This window comes from Rhinichthys klamathensis, unplaced genomic scaffold (assembly GCF_029890125.1).
Source record: "Rhinichthys klamathensis goyatoka isolate OS25496 unplaced genomic scaffold, OSU_Roscu_1.1 h1tg000015l_1, whole genome shotgun sequence".
NCBI lineage: Eukaryota > Metazoa > Chordata > Actinopteri > Cypriniformes > Leuciscidae > Rhinichthys > Rhinichthys klamathensis.
In genome coordinates, this window is record NW_026606567.1 from 3,525,988 (window position 1) to 3,542,544 (window position 16,557).

Here is a 16,557-nt window from a genome sequence, read left to right on the forward strand (position 1 = left end):
ATACCCCTTGAACACAACTTAATTTTACTTGTTTTAAATATTTTAGGTATTTTCTAGCTGTAGTTACACTGATGTATTTGTAAGGCATGGAAATTGTACAATATATGACTGAGATAGATAGACAGAAAGATAGACAAAATGACAGACGGATAGATAGATAAGACAGACAGACAGATCTATTATATTATTATAACATATTTGTATGTAATTACTTAATAAATTATGTAGTATTTATACATTATAGAAATAAATGTCCTTAAAAAAACGTTGCATTATTTTCTATTTTACATTTTAATATTGTATGTGTATTTTAAGCTGACTCGATTATTTTGCAGTTTTTAACTGTAGCATTTTACATTCTTTTGCAATTAAAATTAGTGACGTTTACAATAATGTCATTCAAGCACTAATAAATGTACTGAAATTAGTCAGCTATGCACCGTTGCAACCGCACTGATCAAGTCTAGTTCATCTCTCAACCTGCTGTGAAAGAGTTACACCGTGGTTGATACATAAACTCCTTTCCCCTCCCCACCAACGTCACCATCCCTCCGAAACTAACAACATGGAGTCCGGTGTTTAGAGTGCAAAGGCGGTCTTCACCGTTTGCTAAACCTATATGCTTTCCCGGTGATCCTGAGGGAAGGCTGCGACGCTCCGGGACGCATACAGCGCAACGCACACATGCTCTATAAGCGCCCGTGCGTTCGTGCCACTTGAATCCAAATAGGACATGGAGAAAGCGATGTGATTGGAAGCAGAGAATTCCAAAGACAGGCCGCTTTCCGTGAGTGTTGCACAATTTCATCCTAACCGCACACATTCTAGGAAATGTTTAACAGTCTCAGATTGTGCTGCTGGGGAAGTACAGCGTTTGCAGATGGTCCAGTATTAATATCGCAAGTTATAAACGAATGTGAACTACATAGACGAGCACCATATTGTCGGGAGCCGGTACTAGCCTATTTTTTTTTCTCCAGTAAAAAACGGCCTCCTCTGACAGACATTATCATCGTAGGAAATGAGGCATGATAAAATAGGTCAGACAGAGTGATACTCCTCATGAATTCAATACAGAGATTTAGTTAGGCTATTCAAATGCACTCTTTCAGAGACTGAATAGCACAGAGCAGTATATAATTCATCCCCATATTAATTAACCTCTTGAATTTGTAAACATCTTGCAGATGCTTATTTGTAAATTTTCTTTAAATAGCCCGTAAAATGATGAGATTTTTGTGGCTACTAGTCCATTTCTATTGCTTTCAGGTGGTCAATCTTAGATTGCATCTTAGTTGTGTTTGTGTTTGTCCAGAAATGGAATTGCTCTTCATAATGTAGGACAGGAGAGGTGGATTGTATCTGCACACCAGCCTGTGCACCAGAGGATCATGGAGCCTGAGGATGATCTCTCGACCAGGGACTCCCAAGATGTGATGTCCAACCAAGGGCTACTGCCTTCAACATCAACATCCTTACTCAACTGCACCTTCCTGGTATAGCCAAGGCCCTAGACAATGGATCTTTTTAACGTTTTTTTTCTCTTTGCAGTAATTTATTCCTGTTTTCCGATGGAAAAAAAACAACAACAACTAACTGTTACAATATGAATGTAAAACATTATATGGGAGTCATTGTTTTAATACAGTTAGATGCCTTATTATCGTTATTATCATAATTATCGTTGCACTGTTATTGTATACATTTCTGATACCTATCTTTTAACAATTAGCGTACATGTGTGTGAGAATCTTGCAACATTTTATTTCTCTCCTGAACAGAACTATGTAATGTTGGACTTGTTTCAACCCTCTGAACTCACAGGGGGGGTTATTGCATTGTGATGACGTGGAGAAGGGGGATGAAAATGGAGATTCAGAAGGTCCAAACTGCTTTTTCCCCACACTGGAACATTGTGGTAGAGTACAGAAAAGTCCACGTTCTTCAGGCTTTCCCTCATCTCTCACATGGGACTCGGACTCGGAGAAAGAAACCTTGGATGGTAATTGTCTCTCTGGTTCATTCTTACTTTCATGTCAGTGAAAAATACATGGGCGTCTATCTAGAAACTCAAAAAGTCTTGAAATGAGAATTTGCAATCATTCAGCTACATTCAGGCTGAACTATTCTGTGTTTGTACTGTGAAACTTGTCTCTCTGTGAAAAGTGTTAATGGTTTTGTTTGTCTACATGCTGTATTTATAACTGTGAGTCTACTGCTTTCTGTTAAGTCATGTGTATATTGTTTGTGTTCCTGTGTGGATTCGAATGGTTTATGTCAGAGGAAGAACTTCAGCACTTTTCTAACCCTCATGGTCTGGCTGCTCACAGCCCAGGGAGTCCCACCTCTGTACTACAACAAGACAGGTGAGATGCAGATAATTATATGGAAAAGCAGGTTTATAGACAGGGGTGCACATAACTTTTTTTGGTCTGGTTCTCAAGGGAGCACCTGGAGATTCTGCTTGGTACTCACACTTTACGCGGCAAACTTATCCAACAAGCTGTCGTCATCACTTTCTTCCCTGACTGCTCTCCTCACTTTAACACTATTTGTTCACTATAGAAATTAAATATAGGTTCAAGCTGTATTTTTTTATTTTATATTGAAATTAATGACACCGACAACAGAAGGAATATTATACTGCTGTCACTTTAAAGACAGAATGCACAGATCGAATATACTGCCATACATCCGGTTTCTTTCTCAACTGTTCACTTATGACATAACCGAGAGAAAACTTGCAGAGACACGTATTTTTGACATCATTTTGTGTGTATGTGTCCGCTCAAGCGCAAGTAAACGCGAAAGAGGAATCAATTCGGTGTTCGAGTGCTGTCTAAAACGTGCCTCTTTCTTTCTCTCCGTGCGGCTTTGCGCACAGATAAAAAACTTTTGCGCCGATGCGCACAATTTTATCCTCTTCTTTCACTTTTAAAATCGTTTGAATGTGCAAATTGGTAAGACAAAACAAGTCCAAATTATAAACTTTCACTCTATGATGGTTAAACTTAGCAGTTAATCTGCGAATCACATGCGTTGCACACCTATTAATGACTAATAATTAATGAACATACATCATCATATTGCTATCTTACCAGAGATGGACAAAAATCCTACTCCAGTAAGTAAGCGTGTCTCTGTACCCAAAAATGTTGACACTTCCCTCCACGTTTTCTGCTGCACATTGTTTATTTTTTCCACGCATGGTCACCTGCGCACCAGTTATGTGCACCCCTGTTTATAGAAAGGTGCATATATGAGGATTTTAAATATTGAGGGGTTTGATTGAGATCAATATAGAGCTGAAACCTATTCATCAGTCTTAATCTTTATACTTGCAGCTTTGACATTGATCCGTGCCAAGAACCTGTGGAAACCAAGCACTTATTTCTTGATAAAAACCCACTTGCCCCCCTGGAGGTGGAGAATCAAGGAGATGTTACATACAGGGAGCCAACAACAGACTCCAGCCTACCGAAGCGTGCAGCAAAACGTAAAAAAACGAAAAGTACTGTACCTCAAAGCATGTTTGAATTCATGTCAATACCACCATGTGAAATAAAAAAAATACTCAAGTCAATAAAACCTTTCCCTATTTACTTGCAGTGGGAAAAGACAAAGTGAGCCATCTACCAGATACTACACCAAAAGAGGCATGCCAAAAAGAAGAGAAAGATAAACAGAAAGTCCTTAATTGTAGAGGGCAGGAAGAGAAGATCCCCAAAGAGGCTGATGTATACACCTTCCCAGCAGACTCTGAGCCAGAGAGTCCACCACCTGGACCTTGGGCGCACTGCACCTTCATCCAGCGCAGAAGGAAAAAGAGGGTCATACTGAGGCCTTTCTCTGGTTTAGGCACCTGGCAACGCACAACGGGAACCGGCAGAAGGACCAGGGGAAAACCCTCTGGAGCAAAGCAGCGTAGGAAAACCGCAAAGGATGGGGGAGGGATGTTCGATTTTAAAGAGGAAAAAACAGAGAAGGTACGGGGTAGGCAGAACTCAGTAGTAGACCACCAACTGGACGAAGACCTCTCCCAAGAGATTTTCACATGTGTAGAATGTAGCATTTACTTCAAAAAACGTGCCCATCTACGTGAACACATGCTTGAGCATGGCCAGGTCGGGAGACCTGGGAAGAAATGGCAATGTGGAGAGAAAGAAACTTGGAGCGGACATCTTAATAAAAATGCTTTTGAATGTATAGAGTGTGGTCAGGAGTTTGTAGACAAGGTACTGCTGGTAGATCATCACCGATGCCATGAGGAGTCACGGCAGAAAATCCTTGAAGAGATTGGAAAATTAAATGAGGGAGAAAAGCGGGTGGCAGTGCAAGCCAGTTGCAGCAATGCATCGGAGCCAGTCATCCAAGAGTTAACAAAGGTCAACTGTGGCCAGTTTGTGTGTCCTGAGTGCAACTTTAGCTGTGATGTGCCTCAAGAGCTTTCCGAGCACGCCAAGACGCACACCACCCGAAAAAGGGCTGGGGTTTATCGAACTTCACCCCGCTTCCAGCAGAAATCCTGCAAGAAAGGACAGGTCCAGTCCTCTGCAGATGTTACACCAACTTTTATCACTTCACCTCTCAACAAGAGGTACCCCATCCGAGCATCCAAAAAACCTAAAGAAACACAGCCCGACATTGCCCCTTCACAGGTGGATTCATTGTCTTGTCAAAGTGCTTCTGCAACCACAGGAGAAGCCACAGACCAACCTGATAAAGCAACTCTGCATGCAAATACAAACCATTCGGAGGAGTTGAGGCAAATAGGAGAGACATCTCTCTCTATGGAAGAGAATGTTCTACAACCTCAGGACCTAATGTCTCCTCCTCCAAATCCAAGGGCTGTTCCGCGGTGTAAGGATGTGGCATTCAAGAGCATAGGAAAAAAGCGCTCAGTCCGGGCTGCAAAGAATAAACTGGGGCGCACAAGAGCAAGTACAAGACTTGATCGTAAGTCAACCCTGACTACCGGTGTAACAAAGCAAGTCCGAATCTCAAACCAGACTGCAGATAAGGGCCAGAAAGAAGACATTCCAACACCAGAACCAGAGCATGGTTCAAAACAAGACTCCAAAACAGGTAAGTCAATAACAAGTTATAGCACCAAGACCAGTCAATGCTTAGTTGTGTAACTAAACTGGTAAGGTCATAGCAATGGCAAGGCCTAGGTTCCTAGGAAACAGACATATGCACTTAGGCAAAACTTGAATTATCTGCAAGTTGCTTTGGATAAGGTGTTTGCCAAACGCATAAATGTAAATGTAGTCAGTAAATGCTAACACTTAGCATTGTCAACAGTATTTGTGTAAAGGAAACTATACTTGTCAATACAACACTTACGTAGGGAACAAGAGAGGATGCAAAATATCATAAACTAATGGTATATTTATTATTAAGTTATTAATGCATTTTCAGATAGGTCTTGTTTTTATTTTCTATAAATTTCTCACCATCCACTTACAACATTGTCACATTAAATAATACTGTCATAAACCACCACAACAGAACAATTCGAATTTGCAGTCACAACTCTAATTTCATATTCGGAGTAAATACATTACCTGGACTTCTGTCTTTGGTCTTGTAGTGATGCATGCTTACCGGTATGTGTATGTGTACTGCATGTATTGTTGTGCTATTGTGATGTCTAGATTCAATGTGCCTGAGTCAGTTAAACCAAATTTGTGTAATGGAACATCCACTGCCACTGGTTAAAGGAGTGACTCTTCCCATTCCATTGGCCAGTTATTATAGTTGTGAGGTGTAACTTCCTGTTCAATAGGCCGATGCTCACTGTTAGCCACTGTTGGTGGTATAGTGACTTTCTTCCTTAAATTTTTACTGTAGGAGAGGAACAGTTAATCCAGTCAGTGGCCATAGTCAGCAAGGACCAATATTTTGATGGGAGGCAAATGCCAAGTCTTGAAATTCTAAAAGCACATAGTTCACATGCGTTGCGCTTGGCCATAAACTTGGGGAAATCCCAGTTGTCACCCTGGCCTTGCACCTGAAGAGTAGCTTCTCAGCCAGCCTCTGAGGAGCTGCAGAGAGGCTGGGGTTGCTTGAGGGGCAGCAAGCCCAGCTAAGAAACAAGTTATCCCACGTCCTCATAGAGTCTCTCAGCTCTGACCTCCCCTCTCATACAGCAGGGTGATGGGTGAATGATGAGCAGAGCCACAGATTCTAAATGGTTGCAGAGAAGTCAGGCCAAAAAGGAGAATTCTGTCATCATTTACTTTCCATATTGTTATTCCAAACCCATATGACTTTCTTTCCTCTGTTGAACGCAAAAGGAGACATTTATATGGACATTCACAAAACTTTTTTCCTTTTTTAGAGCCCCTGACCCCAATATGCTTTGCTTTAGTTGTATAGAAAAGAGAGGCATGAACATTCTTCAAAATATCTTGTTTCATGTTTCATAAGAAGTCATTTGTGTTTCAGAAAACACAAGTTTCTTTTTGTGTAAAAGAAAACAGAATTTCCATATAGATCAACTTTTATCTTTAACTCAGCTTGCCGTCATTCTCATTGCATCCCACAAATTTTTTGTTGCGCAATAATAATTAATTGCGCAATAATCATCTTTGTTTGTTCGTTTATTTTTTTCATAACTGCTAAACACTCTTGAACACTCCACTTTAACCTCAGGGAGTGAGACACCTGCCAGTGCTCTGGATCTCAAAGCCTGCTCCTCTTCACCAAAGAAGAGCAGCAAAAAGCTTGAAGCACAGGAGAAGGAACCCAAACTCAAAAAAGACAAATCTGATAGTCAGGGGAGGAACAAAGAAGACACACTTGTTGCTGCTAAACTAGAGGATGGTGATGATGATGATGATGATGATAATGAGGATGAAGAAGATGAAGATGATGAAGATGTTGTAAATCGTCTTATTGGTGCATTAACTGAGGAAGATGATGAAGATGATGATAGAGAGGGGTTGTTCAAGAGCGTGGAAAGAAAATGCCCTTATTGCCCAGATCGATTCCATAATGGCATCGGACTAGCCAATCACATTAGGGGTCACCTGAACAGAGTGGGTGTCAGTTACAACGTTAGGCACTTCATCTCCCCAGAGGAGGTTAATGCCATTGAGAAGAAATTCTCCTACCAGAAAAAAAAAAAAAAAGGTGAGGATACTTCTAAATGTTAATGCAGATGGGTTTTTTTGCCTACTATTGTTAATGTCTATGAACTTGATGTCTCATGAAAATGTATTTTCCATATCTACGATACAGAACCAAAGGCTTGTGTAACTTTTTTTATGTAATACTTTCCATTGCCACCTCTAGTCGCCAACTTTGACCCGTCAACCTTCAGCGTTATGAGATGCGAGTTCTGCAGTGCCGGCTTTGACACCAGGGCTGGTCTCTCCAGTCATGCCCGAGCCCATCTCAGAGACTTTGGCATCACCAATTGGGAAGTCACGGTTTCTCCCATTAATATTCTCAGAGAGCTTTTTGCCAAGCATCCAGATCTTGTTCTATCCACTGCTCCCACACATACTCTCCAGTCAAGTCAAGAGGAAAACTCTGATGAAGAGCAAGAGAGCAGGAAAGATATTAAAGATGAGGAGAACATGACTGCAGATCTTGCCACTCTTTCTTCTCACTCTCCAAAACAGCACTGGAAAGAAAAGCACAATATCAATGAACCAGCGGGTAAGTGAATGGGATTTACTTCTTGATTTCTCAAAGAACTTAAAAAGATTGACCCATGGTCACTACATAGTTATTACTAAGTTCTTTAAATCAATGCAAAAATGGCTTTTAGAAAATAATGATGCACAAAGAAAGAAAAAAAGTCTTGACAAAATATATTTTGACAATAAACATTTGTTATTCTGCATTATTTCTGCAATTACTCAAATGCTAGCTTATTTGTACAAAAAGGTCAGATGTTCTTGCTTAGAACTATTATTAGCACAAGATGCTTTTTGAAACATTGTAATGTCATTGCTGCATAACAAGGAGGGTTCGCTTGTGGACTCATACTAGTTCAATTGCATGCTGTAAACAATAGGGTGGATACAAAATAGTAAGATCATTTAAAAAATCTGAAATTGAAATGGTGGTAGTCATAATATAATTTGAAATAAAAAAGTTTGTATTGCATTAGCAAAAATACAAAATCACCGGTCTCACACTATTTTAAATGGAGTGTTTAGATGAATTTTCAAAGGTTGAAGTGACGTTCTAATGGTCTTACATTACTTGCTCATCATAACTGATTCATAAGTTATTTTTCTTTTACATAAATAGCCTGCCCTTTACCTCGCCTGCTTTGTGGCCAGAACAGAAGTCCAAAATATTGCTAGCCTACTAAAGAGCAACCTCTAAAGCTTGTGGATGCCTTGGGATTTTTTGTAATGCTGTCAGGGGCAGTTGTAAAAGCAGTTCTAAAGATGTTTGTATGGTGCAGGACACTTGCTAATTTCTTAATGCAACCTTCGTTAATGCAGGCTAATTGATGTATGTCTGGTATTTAATAGTTATGCTAGTCTCCGCCTTTATTCGGTTCGTCACGCCTTGGTGCGTTAGTGCATGTGTGCGGGGCAAAATGGCTGCTTCCACCTCCCCGCAGACACAAACAATAGCGGAAAAATTGTCTGACTGTAGGTGCTGTAATAAGTCCGATGCGCTGCAGCCGCTGAAGGGTGAGTGCATGCACTTCCGCGCAGTGCATGGGGATGCATGAAAGATGTGCATATGCTCGGAGCTTAGCCACTTTTCAAGCTTGCATGGCATGCAATCGTGTTAACATTTAAGACAAGCTCCTGTCATACCCGATGTGCATTTTAAATGACTGATGCCTGAAATGGTCTAGTGAGAGAGTGCGCGTACGAAAGCCACTGATTCCCCTGCTGTCTGTCACTTTTCTATCTGAAAAGTGAAGATATGTGACAATATGCGCTCGGGTACTTAATAAACGCAGTTTTAGATGTCCTGTCAAAATGACGGCTTATTTTTTCAGTGTATAAATGTCTTATGATTACCGAAATTAGGCTGAGTCTTCGCCATTTTACTTGAGGTGCTTTTTTAATGTTGAAATGGAGCGCGCCAACGCTTTATTCTTTATTCTTATTTCTTTTTCCGCGCACTTTCTGAAAAACGTTTTTGAAAAGAATAATGACATCGCTGCTTGTTTTCTATGTTGTCCTGAATAAGTTATTTAACGGTTGCCTTTAATCTTTAACTTACTGCATTTGATGTCTTTTGACTATTTGTCTGGTTATTTCAGGCGATGTATGCCATTACAATGAATTTTCATTTTCAGTCTGAGGAGGAAAAAGGGCTGATGTTGCTAGAATTGTGTCTAGGACAGATCAAATGACAGAACAGAAACGCCCACCGCAGGAACGCGTTCACTGCTTATTATATTGAATATGCTGAGAAGAGCAAGACCAGGGAATTTCTGCCTACAAGAGTCTTCAAAAGAAAAACACTGTGTGCTACGAATGTAGTAGGCCTGCTGAATTTACCTCTGGAGTGAATCAAATATTGGTTATGTTCATCTAATTGTTAGACTTCAAATCAAAATAAAACAAGTAGTTTTCAAAAAATGTAGTTAAACTAGAATAGTAGCATAAACTTGTCTTTTTGAGGTCAAGACTATTTCTTAGCTGTACCTTATGGTTTCATCTCCAAAGTTTGTCCGTTTTAAAAACACAGTACAGTAAGTTTAATGCTGCCTCAATCTACTCTGAAAGCTCAGACTTCGCAGGGTGCTAGGTCGGGGGTGGGCTATGCTCATCTAACATTTTCTTTGTGGAACATGATGCTTAATTTGTGAGAAAAATAAAATGAGTTAGAAATAATTATTTAGACACAGGTTAATATATATTAAACTTTTGCCAAAAAAAGTGAAAGACTGTAATGTTATGAAGTACGAACAGAAATGGTGGACTATAATCTCAAAGTTCAAGCATGAAATTGATGTGAATTTTAAGGGCTATATTAATTAATTGAAATTATTTATGTCATCTTTTGATGAAATTTACATCAAACTATACAGTATATTTTGTGATTGCCCTCTAAGTTTCTGTCCCCATAATGAAAAAAATATTTACCAGGTGTCTTTTAGCAAATCTCTCAAAATCACGTAGCCAGTCAATTAAGCATGAATTAACTATAAATAGTTTTTATTTAATATGTACAAATGGTGAAGGGAAAGCTAGTAACTGTTAGTTTTAGGGAAACATTAATTTCAGACCTTTGTGGTTGTCCTTGAAAGGCTTTGACTATTTAGCTCATTTAAACAATTTGTCTCTGTCTGTGCATATTCAGGTGGGGAGGAGGCAGAGGATGAGGAAGAGGAAGATGAAGAAGAGGAGGACCAAATGCCCCGTACGGATAAGTCGGCCACAAGTCCAGAAGAAAAGACCCTGTTTACTCTAGAGGAAGAGAGCCCTGAATCTAAAGAGACCGATTTTATGGGTAATTTGAATTTTATTTTATCTCAACTCTTTTAATCTGCTTTTAAAGGGATAGCTCACCCAAAAATCCAAATATATTCTTTAAAAATTCACCCTCTTTGTTCCACAGAAAAATAAATTCATACAGGTTTGGAATGAGTTATTGTGGACATGAATTTTTATTTTTGGATTAAGTATTCCTTTAAATACTGAAGTCGCTAGTGTTAATTGCATCTACATGGATATTTGAGCTGATGGGATGAAACGTCATATACATTTGCCCTTATTGGCCTGGTCTACCATCTTGATTTTTCTGTCTTTTTACGTGACATTCATCAACTGATCAAAATTAGTTTTTATTTCCACAGTGGCGAGTCAGTAAATGACTATTTACACTGCTTTTTGATTATCTGTGCAATCATGAAAAGACCAAATGTTAATGCCCTCCAAGACTCAATTGAGAAGGGTAACAATCTGATCACCTCAGGAGGTGGTTTGACATGCATACAAGATGAAACGCATTCCAAGAGTAAATGCATCCTGTTGTTCAAGTCATGCATACCCAATTGGTTAGCAATCCCATCTATCAAAATTCATGAAGTGAATAAGTGTATATAGGCCTTGTATCACCATTTCTCTGTTTTCCAGGCTCCAACTTGTTGAAATGTGAGTTTTGTGGTGCTACATTTGAGACACGTCGTGGTTTGTCTAGCCATGCCCGCTCTCACCTACGACAGCTGGGTGTTGGCATGTCGGAGAACAGTGGAGCACCCATTGATCTCCTCCATAAGATCACTAAGGAACGTTCAATTGATTCATGCTTCACTGGCAGCTGCCCTACTATGGAATCATCTAAGAAGCCCCAGCACCATGCCCCTATTGTTCCTATACCTAGCCCCACAAAAGATGTTGAAACTGAAGAAGGACTGCTGGACACAAAGCCCCCTGTCCCGTTTTCTGTAGCTGGCTCCGCTATTAAAGTTTCCTCTTCCCCAACTACTCCATCTGCAGCTGGCTCTCTGCCTTCCTCTCCATTTGTAAAGTCTCGATCCCCTTCCCCAGTGCTGAGAAAGGCTCCCATCTCTTCCTTACTACCCGTGTCTTCCCCACTGCGATCCCAGGAGCATAAGGCCTTAGGAAAGAAACAGTCTACAAACCTCTCCAGTCCAACCAAACCATTCTGGGCACCGCAAGAGACAGATGCCCCTTTGAACCTTAGTAAGAAAGCATTTAATATACTAAATACTAATAAAGAATTGCAACCCATTTTTTGCGATTTGTTTTTATAGTGTTGGGGTCATCAATTGGTCCTTCTTGCTAATTTATTGTCTATATGTCCTTAAAATCTCTTCAACTTTTCTGTTCCTCTCACTTTCTTTTCTAGCGATGGACATGGACTCTAAAGATATTATTTGCCAGTTGTGTGGTGCATGGTTTGAAACAAGAAAAGGCCTTTCAAGTCATGCTCGTGCACATTTGCGCCATTTTGGGATTGAGTATTCAGAATCCAAGGGCTCCCCCATTGACCTACTCAACCGTTTCATCTTGACTGATGACTTTAAGCACAAAGCAAATTCTTTTCTCTCCGATGGTCCTGAGGACCTGAGGTCCAAGAAGATCAGCATGACTTCCCTCTTACCCTCCACTTCCACTTCTTCCTCTAAGAGACATATTCCCTCCAGCCCTGTCCTATATAAAATGGCGACTTCTTCTTTGAAGACAGCCATTGGCTCCAAAGCTACCTCATCTTCTACCCACACCCTATTGGGCCCACCCCCAAAGAAGCTGAAACCCTCCTCTTTGCAGGTCCTTCGTTTCAGTGGTGGGGAAGTGATGTCCTTTCCTATAGGTAACAACTTTTACGTGTTTTGCATGTCCTTGTTTATTCTTTGCTAATTACATAAGGTAATTTACACACATAAACTTAAGTCTGATAGATTGTTCTGTACTTCAATCAGAGCCAATGAAAGACGTGGGCTGCGAATTCTGTGGAGAACTTTTTGAGAACCGCAAAGGCCTCTCCAGCCATGCTCGCTCCCATCTGCGCCAACTTGGCATCACAGAATGGTCTGTGAATGGCTCACCTATTGACACATTAAAAGAGATTATAGTCCGCCGAGGCCTACCGTCCATTATGCCTCTGAAGTCCCCCAAATCCCCCTGTTCTTCTCCGGGCCCAGGAATGCCTCGGCCTGCGGTCCAGTCCTCTTCCCCACCAGGGAATGTTCTTGGGCGCCTACCTTTCCATTTTGCCAAAACACAAAGCCACAACCAGCCTACTTATCGCAAAATGTCTCCTTCGACATCTGCTGCCAGTTCCCCCCAAACAGTAGAGCTGGTAAAGCCAAAACCAGAGCCTGAAATTGTAGAAGTTACTATGAAAGGATCAGACATGGGAGTAAATAAAGGCTACAGTCCAGAGCCATTACATTCCAGTTTAATTACTTCAGATAATGTTTATCCAGTCAACTTGGGTAAGTTTTTTTTTTTTTTTTTTTACAACTGTAGTCTATGTTTGTTTGTTTACTTTTATCATGTTTAATGATGTTAATGGATGACTGAATCATCTGTTGTCATTTTACGGTCTTTCCTCCTACAGTCATGACTCAGGAGAAGGAACCTTCCCGTGATATTCGCTGTGAATTCTGTGGTGAATTCTTCGAAAACCGCAAAGGCCTCTCAAGCCACGCACGATCACACTTGAGGCATATGGGTATCACAGAGTGGTCTGTAAATGGCTCGCCCATTGACACACTGTGGGAAGTCATGAGGAGACAGGGCACAACCCCTGCATCTGTTGCCTTGGGCATAAAGGAGGAACCGGGACAGAATGGTGGAATTTCATTGAACAGTCAGGGCTATCAGACCTCTGCCCTGTCCCGCAAATCACCTCTTAATCTGTTACACTCTGGTTCGCGCCTCCATAAGCATGGGCTGGGAAGCATGACCTTGTCCCCCACCTCACCTGTGGGGAAGATTTTTGGAGTGTCTCCACTGAAGAAGAAGGTGCTGGTGGAGGAGGGACAGCCAGGAGAGAAGACACTGCTCATCCAATCTAAAAACTTCTCGCCTCCCCCACAGGACTATTCCTTTAAGGGTAAAGCCTCAGCGGAGAAGCATGGGATAGGCCACATGGGTAAGGGTATATTTTTGTAAGACTCCTTATTTGGTTCTTCTCCAGAACATAGTTTGAAGACTATTTGTAGTTACTACTTTGTTGCTTCCATGTTTGCACAAGAATGACTCTCAAATAAATAAAAGACCCCAATTCAGAATTTCAAGACTTAAAATAGAGCCAATCAAGTTTGTGGTTATAAGCAAAAATATGTATTAAAAATGACCCTATTTGCTTTTTTTTATATATAGATGTTCCTGGTGTTATTGTGAAATATTCATTGTTTGCTTGTTTAGCTTTTTTTTTTCCTTTTTGAATATCCTGATTTACTTGTATACGTAAAATGGGTTGTGAATACTCTAAAATTTTCTTTTTTGTTTTTCCTTTTCAGATGCTAGTTGTGAACTCTGTGGATTCTACTTTGAGAACCGGAAGGCATTGGCCAGTCATGCTCGGGCACATTTACGACAGTTTGGCGTGACAGAGTGGTGTGTAAATGGTTCGCCTATCGAGACGCTGAGTGCCTGGATACGCAGCCGTCCACAGAAGGCAGCAGAGATGCAGCAAAGTTATGTGCAAGGAAACCGCTATACCCAAAAGAAAGTATGAAAGCAACTACTCCCCAGTAATTGCAATTCTGTGGTGTCTAGCTGTGAAAACATGAAAAGATTGCTCTTTTTATATCAATTAAAATTTCTGTATTCTTTTGCAGAGGTGCAGTTCCACTCTCTCACCATCCTGTAACTCTGTCCCTACAACTCCTGTTTCCCAAAAGCCTGCAGTGTCCAAATGGGCATCTCTCACTTTGCCTCAAAAGAGGGCAATTGAACGTGATGCCAACAGTTGTTCATGGGGGTTGTCATCGCGGGGAACAGACCCAAAAAGCAGGAGTGGAAGTTCCACTCAGCATGGCCTTATTCCACAGCCTGGCGGCCATCATTCCAATAACGCTCTTCCACATGCACAGGTGGCCCATAGTGAACTCAACGTGCGTTTGCCACGAGGTCTGAGTAAAACTTTACCTTAATCTCTTCGTCTTAATATTTCCCTATGTATTTGCAAAATTGTACCTAACCTGCCGATTTCATTCTCTTAAGGATTTGAGAGACGGCCACTTAAACACCCGTCACATGTTGAAGGAGGGGAGGGAGAGAGTGGCCCCCCAAAGCCTCGCTCCAGTACCATTCCTGCCCTTGTGCCAAAGCCCCCCTCCACCCCACTGGTTAGACTTGTGGGTAAAATTTACTCACTCAAGTGCCGGTGAGTTGTACTTGCATATTAAGTCTTGTCCATAATCTAGTGAGCTGCCTGGATATCTACAGCCTACATAACTAGAATGCTAACTGAAATGGAAACTAGTAAGTGACTCTTGTAGAATGATCTAGAATCATAGGTCTAGATAGATACATAGCTTTGGTCTAAAACTTTGTATCTATCTTTTCGTCAGATCTTTGTGTTGTGAGCATGTCTATGATGCCTTAAAATGCCTTAATATCTTGGTAGTCAGTAGGGCTGTTCGATTCCGAGATTTTTGGAATCGAGTCCGATTACTGGTTCTGGAATCGATGGGAGTCGATTCCAAGAATCGGTTCCTCTCTGTTGTTTTCTATTCTTTTTTGATTCTTGTTTTTTTTTAGATCGCAGGATCCTAATCTCGCCATGACTACAGGATAAAGGTTTATTTGTAATATAAAAAATACATTTCTATAGCTCTGATTGATTTTACTATTATCGAGCAAGAGGCGAATTAATGATACGCTTTGTTGAAATGAAAAAGGTTATAAATGAGGAGTCGATTCCCCTTGAAGGAAGGAATCTTTTCCAACCTTTGGAATCGACTTTCGATTCCCAAGGCCTCAGAATCGAGGAATCAGTTCCCAGCCCTAGTAGTCAGTTCATTCGTTTTTTTTAACAGCTAGTGTACATGTAGTTCATTTAAGATCATTTTTATGTCCTTAGTGTAGATGAAGCCTTGGTGTGTTGATGATATTTTTAAAATAGCTTAGACATTTCTTTTTACAAATGTGTAAGCCCTCAGAACCTTATCTTTTATTTGTAATTCATTTCTTTTAGGTTCTGTGACATGGAGTTTCACGGCCCTCTCTCGGTACAGGAGGACTGGATCAGGCACCTGCAGCAGCACATCCTCAACCTTAACTACAACAAGACTGCATCACCCCCAAACGACACTCCTGTCCAAAGTGACACTCCTGCTCCAAACCCCATTGTCTCAGCTGCTACCTCCTCTTCCACTACAACCACAGCTCCTGCCGCGACCCCGTCCACGCCCTCCCCAATGCCCACTTCAGCCTCCACACCTACACCCACTCTCAACCAAGTCTCCGTGGGGCGTCCGGCAACACTAGAGCCAATTCCTTCGCCTGCAAATTAGACCATGTTTCCCTCCTACATATGTATGGGATGCCATCATCTTCACCAGTTACATCCCTAATCTGTTCTTTTTGGTTTCTGTATTGCTCATCTTTGAATATTTCTATCTCTGATCAAAGGGAGAGATTTTTTCGGAAATTCTCAGCTAGCGACCTTCTTACCCTGACCTACATCACAAGCATCTGTTATGATTCAGGCGTGAGGTAGGTGTGTTGCCATGACAGTTCTCATCTCCCTTTTGCCTCGAAAGGATTGATCATTATTTATGGGAAGAAAAAAAATATCACAGTACAATGCAACGTTTCATGCATTTATGCTTTGGAAAGGAGAAAGAGTATGTGCTGAGTTCAGTTTTGTAAGCTACCTGGCCCTTATGCCCAATGCCTAAAATTTGTTGTTCAAGAGGAACTCTTAAGACTACAGCAAAACCGTTTAGCTTACCTAATGTATTGTTAAAATCGTTGACAAATCAGAATTACAATCAAAAAGGCACAGAGATAATACTATAAAGCACTTAGACAAAAGGCCTTGGCCCTTTGAAACAAAGCTTTTCTGTTTCTAGCATTTGCAAATTCACAGTTTGTAGCTGTTTTAACTGTGATAATTAAGTACAAGCTTGCACTGCCATGC

At 40.9% G+C, this 16,557-nt stretch overlaps 1 protein-coding gene across 3 annotated transcripts; it reads left to right on the forward strand.

The window, feature by feature from the left end:
- The first annotated feature begins 533 nt into the window (after positions 1 to 533).
- On the forward strand, positions 534 to 16,195 carry wizb (WIZ zinc finger b). 3 transcript variants are annotated; one of them, XM_056233196.1, is made up of 17 exons: positions 534 to 787; positions 1,316 to 1,496; positions 1,825 to 2,002; positions 2,282 to 2,366; positions 3,345 to 3,511; positions 3,610 to 5,085; positions 6,658 to 7,137; positions 7,300 to 7,668; positions 10,294 to 10,443; positions 11,070 to 11,639; positions 11,806 to 12,270; positions 12,380 to 12,895; positions 13,021 to 13,557; positions 13,928 to 14,139; positions 14,249 to 14,540; positions 14,634 to 14,796; positions 15,610 to 16,195. In XM_056233196.1, the coding sequence occupies exons 2-17, from the start codon at positions 1,392 to 1,394 to the stop codon at positions 15,926 to 15,928; spliced, it is 6,084 nt and encodes a 2,027-aa protein (XP_056089171.1). In that variant the 5' UTR covers positions 534 to 787; positions 1,316 to 1,391; the 3' UTR covers positions 15,929 to 16,195. The 3 variants fall into 3 exon arrangements, with proteins under 3 accessions (XP_056089171.1, XP_056089189.1, XP_056089179.1); XM_056233214.1 differs by having other exon boundaries at positions 3,345 to 3,496; XM_056233204.1 differs by having other exon boundaries at positions 1,342 to 1,496.
- The last annotated feature ends 362 nt before the right edge of the window (positions 16,196 to 16,557 follow it).

What these genes read in the sequence shown, in the direction of transcription:
- wizb (XM_056233196.1), top strand. Translation starts at nt 1,392, where the DNA reads ATGGAGCCTGAGGATGATCTCTCGACCAGGGACTCCCAAGATGTGATG. An exon ending in AGTGATGTCCTTTCCTATAG is followed by an intron (nt 12,271 to 12,379) that starts GTAACAACTTTT and finishes TACTTCAATCAG; the next exon opens with AGCCAATGAAAGACGTGGGC. An exon ending in ACCGCTATACCCAAAAGAAA is followed by an intron (nt 14,140 to 14,248) that starts GTATGAAAGCAA and finishes ATTCTTTTGCAG; the next exon opens with AGGTGCAGTTCCACTCTCTC.